The 4,763-nt window shown below is 44.2% G+C and overlaps 1 protein-coding gene across 1 annotated transcript in view; it reads left to right on the top strand.

Moving 5' to 3' along the window:
- ctnnd2a (catenin (cadherin-associated protein), delta 2a) overlaps positions 1–4,516 on the top strand; it is a 147,969-nt gene extending 143,453 nt beyond the window's left edge. The window contains 6 exon segments of the mRNA XM_032503765.1: positions 46–177; positions 755–831; positions 1,738–1,894; positions 1,897–1,926; positions 1,929–1,979; positions 1,982–4,516. Coding sequence (XP_032359656.1) covers positions 46–177; positions 755–831; positions 1,738–1,894; positions 1,897–1,926; positions 1,929–1,979; positions 1,982–2,148 — 614 coding nt within the window. The 3' untranslated portion in view covers positions 2,149–4,516.
- Positions 4,517–4,763: the final 247 nt, after the last annotated feature.

Here is a 4,763-nt window from a genome sequence, read left to right as displayed (position 1 = left end):
TGTGTGTGTGTGTGTGTGTGTGTGTGTGTGTGTGTGTGTGTTTAGCGAGCGCTCCAGCCTCCCCCAGAGAGATGATGAGTCTGAAGGAACGCAAGATGGACTACGATTCCACGGCAACCAACGCTGGTTTCCATAGCAACAAAGGAGAGCACACATCCCGAAAAGACGGCATGGCAGGTGCGCGTGTGTATGTGTGTGATGGAGAGACAGAGAAGAATTAAATGATTCTATTTTATACCCCTCTTTATCTTTCTTTTTCTTCTTTTTTCATTTCACATTTCTCCCCTCGCTTTCTCCCCTTATCTGTCTTTTTTTTTTGACCTCACACTATTTTTCTTCTCTTACTCACACAATTTGATTTTTCACTATCTTTGCAAGACTTTCTTTCCGGTATCTTTCTTTCTCTGCTTTCTCACTATCTTTCCTCTCTCTATGTGTTTCTTTCTCTTCCTCTCTCTCTTCCTTTGTCTGTGTGTCTTTCTATCTATTGGTCTCTTTCCTATTCTTTTTTGTCTTCCTCTTACAATGTACAGTGTACTGTGAGCTCATCAGAGACAGACTAATTTGCAGACTTTTAGACAAACTGCAGGAAGATTTGGGCTCTAATTTACTGATTTTGACTAAGCCAATTGTGGAGTCTTTGAATTATTATTAATTATTATTATTAACAGAAGTAGTGGTGCTAATCATCTTTATCATATATTTACATAAAGGTGTTGACTTTCTCGATTCTTTCTATCTTCCATCCATACTATTCAAGTATCCTGCGGGACATCTACGTTGTTCCGAAACTCTTACCTGACCTCCAGTGATGACATTAAACTAAACCAGGTGAGTAATAGGAGTCTATAAATGTACTGCACACTTGCACGTTTATATGTACACACAGTCACACACAAGCACAGCAGGTTTTAGCAGTGCACGCGTGTTGTCAGGGCTCTCCTAAATTGGCATATTCTGTCATGACAGGGGGGTTATTAGGAGAGATAGCGGCAGGATGGAAGAGGCTCACACACACATGCACACAAAAGGTGTCTCGCAGTGATAAGAGACGCACTGGCAGAGTGTGCAATGGAGACACGCCCTCAGCTCAGGCAGCGTCAAACCGCTACAACCTGAAACCACACCCGACTGCCAGTTGAAATCCTTACCTTGGCTAATTGTGCTAATTATTGCTTCTGTTAAATGACTCTGCTGGTGAATAGGGAGGGGTAACAGAAAGCAGCATAGCCTTGGACTAGGAGGATTAGAACTGAAAATTTTGTTTTTTATTGTATGTATTAAATACATAATTACTGTCTAAGTCCTTTGTTTGGCAACAAAACTTTGGATTTACCACTGGCAGTTAAACTCTCCTGAATAACTAAAATGGGTGTCTGAGCAAAGGGTTTTTAAACATATGTTTTCATACAAACAGAAACAACTGGCCTGTGAAAGTTAGTGTTAGAGATAAATTACCCCCCTTCATTACCTGCATGTAGAGTAGAGAACTCTCAGCAGGAGTTTTCCTAATTGATTCCTATCTGAGCCTTTTTACCTGCACTGCCTGCTTTTTTAAAACTTTCTCCCCCCATGTGCTGACTCTCTATCTACCTGTCCCTTTTCTCTCCATCTCTCCACCTTTAATTCCCTTCCCTCCCTGATGACTCTCTATTCTTGCTTGCTGCACCTAATCCCCATCTACTTCTTCTCCGCCACTCCACAAACCCCACACCCACCCCCCCCCTTCCTTACCAGGCTGCGGCCAGCCTGCATTGTGCCCCCCCAGCCCTGCAGGACAGCCCGTCAGCAGCGGTGCTAAAAGACTACGATCCCTATCCTCCCCCCTTCCTCCCCCAGCCTCAGCCGCCGCAGCCTCCACCTCACAGCCAGAGCCGAAGCTTCAGTGAGGTCTACTAGAGGACCAGGTACCCCCACCTCCTCCATCCCGCCACAGCCACAGGTCCAGGCTCAGGCCCAACCTCAGGCCCAACCCCAGCAGCCCCGAGCTCCTCCGGACCGCCTCGAGACCCGCGAGAGGACCTGCGCATGCATCTGGGCCTCAAATCTACCGGCAACTACGTAGACTTCTACTCGGCCTCTCGGCCATACAGCGAACTGAACTACGAGACCAGCCACTACCCGGCCTCGCCCGACTCCTGGGTCTAGTTAGACTATGATGATGGGGGGGGGGGGGTCAAGAGAGAGTCCGTGTGTGAAAGGGATTATTTTTGCAAGCGATCAACAGCAGATTAACACAAGGTAACAACAAGTGGCATGTTGGATATTGTAGCCAATGGCAAGACATTTTTGCTCTCTAAAATAAGGGGGAAGACAGAGCTAGATGGGGTTAAGATATGAGGTAAGGTCGAGTGACTAAGAGAGACTGTGCATGCGCATGCGGACATTTTCCATTTTTATTTCCAGACCACTTTATTTCTTCAAAGTCAGCTCCATTGCACCGGTGAGTGGATAAGGGGGAGTAGATATGAAGAAGTGTGTTTGAAGGGGTGAGAAAGGAGTGGGAGAATATAGAAATAAAGAGAAAATGAGCAGGCGGAGAGAGTACGCAGAGAGCTAGAGAAGAGGAGAGAGATGGGATCAAGAAATAATGGGGAGCAGATTAGGGTGAGCTCTTATACGTCTGTAGGAGGAGGAAGTGGACCGACCTTTTGTTGAAGACAGAGAGGACCGGACAAGAGACAAAAGATGGCATGAGGGTTCTTAAGGAGATCAGAAGGAATAAAAAGCACAGAAAAGATGAAAGCACATCAGGCACAAGGCAAGAAATAGAAGTTTACCATTTCACCCAAGTCACTAACGTAGCACTGCTTTTATTTGCCCCCTTTTTGTTGCTATGGCCTTGCCACCTACGCAGGCTTCTGAATTTGTTTAAAGGAATTTTGTCTTCAATAGACTTCTTTTTTTGTCATTACTCTTTTACATCTTCTTTTTTTTTAATTTGTACTTTTGTAAATTTTCACTATCACAAAATCATTTTTATTTTCTGTGTACAGTCCAAAAGTGATAAAGTGTGTATATTACACATATTTTTGACGTGGCCACTTGTGAAAATATGACTATGATTGATTGATTGATTGATTGATGAATCCGATTTTTTTTCATGACTGAAACAAGAAAAAAGCAACAAAAATAGGTTAAATGCAAACACAAGAAGCAGGAAAGACAGACATCGCCATGATGGATGTCAGTGGACACCTTTTGTTTTGCCCTTTTCCAAACCACAGAGGGAACCCCACAGTGTTTGTGTTTTTCTCTCTCCATCAAATAGATTTTGTTGTGGACATGCTCCAACGTCAAGAGCAGTTCAAGGATGCCAGAGCATCAGATTGGCAGAACAGCATCGCTCCCAAGTCCCTGTCAACGAAAGTGCTTTTTCACTGCCTAAAGAATATACGTGTATGTTTAAAGCACACTCCCTGTGTTTGGAAAGGGTTGTCTTTTCCTTTCGGGGAGCTGATATGTTTGACCATGTCAACTTTCAGTGGTTTCTCATCATCACTTGTGCATAAAAACTGGTCCGTCTGACAAGAGTCGCCATGGCTATTGCACATTTCAGTGTACAGTTGAGAGAAAGCGAGAGACATGACATTGTGCCAAACTTTGACACCTCGTGGACCAGTCCTAAGGGACGTTAAAGGGACATTCTGTCGAAGTTTACAGACGATGACTGAATGACTCCCTCTGCTGTTTGTAACTTTTTATTTTTTTCGTGTTTTGATCAGGTGATGCCGTACTTATTACTGGGGATCATGAGTAACATCTCCCTCCCATAGATGTACAGACCTGCCTCTCTGTGTTGGCTGAGCGTGTGTTTGTGTGTGTGTTTGTGTGTGTGTGCGTGTGCGCGTGTGTGCGTGCTTGTGCGTGCCTGTGTGTGTGTGTGCATGCCTGTGTGTGTGTGTGCGCGTGTGTGCGTGTCTGTGTGTTTGTGCGTGCGCGTGCGTGTGCGCTGTATGCGACAGAATGTGCGCCCCTTGTGTGTGTAGACGTAAACTTGAGCGAGCGTACCTATGCATGCATGTGTGTAGTAGTGTGTATGTGCCTCTGTTGTGTGTATGTGCGTGTGCGTTCCTGTATAAATCAATGTCCAAACAAGGCATTCCTACCGACAGTTTGTCCAGTTTTACAACATGAAAAACCAAGGTAAAAATCACTAGAATGAATTGTTGATATAGAATGACAAATCTATGAATATATGAATATAAATATAAATATATATAATTTTTATGTGCAGATGTCAGTGTCACTAAATGCAACAAATGTTCGCAGAGAAAAAATGAATATGTGGTGTACAACAGGACTCTTGTTCACTTGACCTAAACGTGGAAGCTGCTGATCGCCCCCCCCCCCCAAAAAAAAAAAAAATCAAGACAAAAGAGAAATCCCACCTGAAGATGCTCAGGCTCTGGTGCGAGTTGTGTGTTATTGTTTGTCCATGCTTCTTAGATGACCCTGCTGAGAGAGGACCGTACTTGAACACAAGGGAAAATAAAAACGACTCTTTCCAATCAAACACCATGGTCTCCACTACTGTTGATCATTTTAAACAGATGACGTTTTAGATAGGGATGTGTACCATGTTTTCTTCAGGTGTACGTTATAAAGGGTTTTTACTCACAAAAAACAAAAAAAAATCATGTGATGTATGGCTTGGCTGAGTCCCGCTTTGCCAAGCCTTCCTCCACAGCGCTGCAAAGGAGGGTCTGGCTAGTCCACACAGCTTTCCTGGATGGGAGAAAAACGTGCTGTGGTTTATTGGC

Source organism: Etheostoma spectabile, chromosome 22, assembly GCF_008692095.1.
Source record: "Etheostoma spectabile isolate EspeVRDwgs_2016 chromosome 22, UIUC_Espe_1.0, whole genome shotgun sequence".
In the NCBI taxonomy this organism is placed as follows: domain Eukaryota; kingdom Metazoa; phylum Chordata; class Actinopteri; order Perciformes; family Percidae; genus Etheostoma; species Etheostoma spectabile.
The sequence above is the reverse complement of the archived record's forward strand: the minus strand, read 5'-3'. Positions and strand labels throughout refer to the sequence as shown.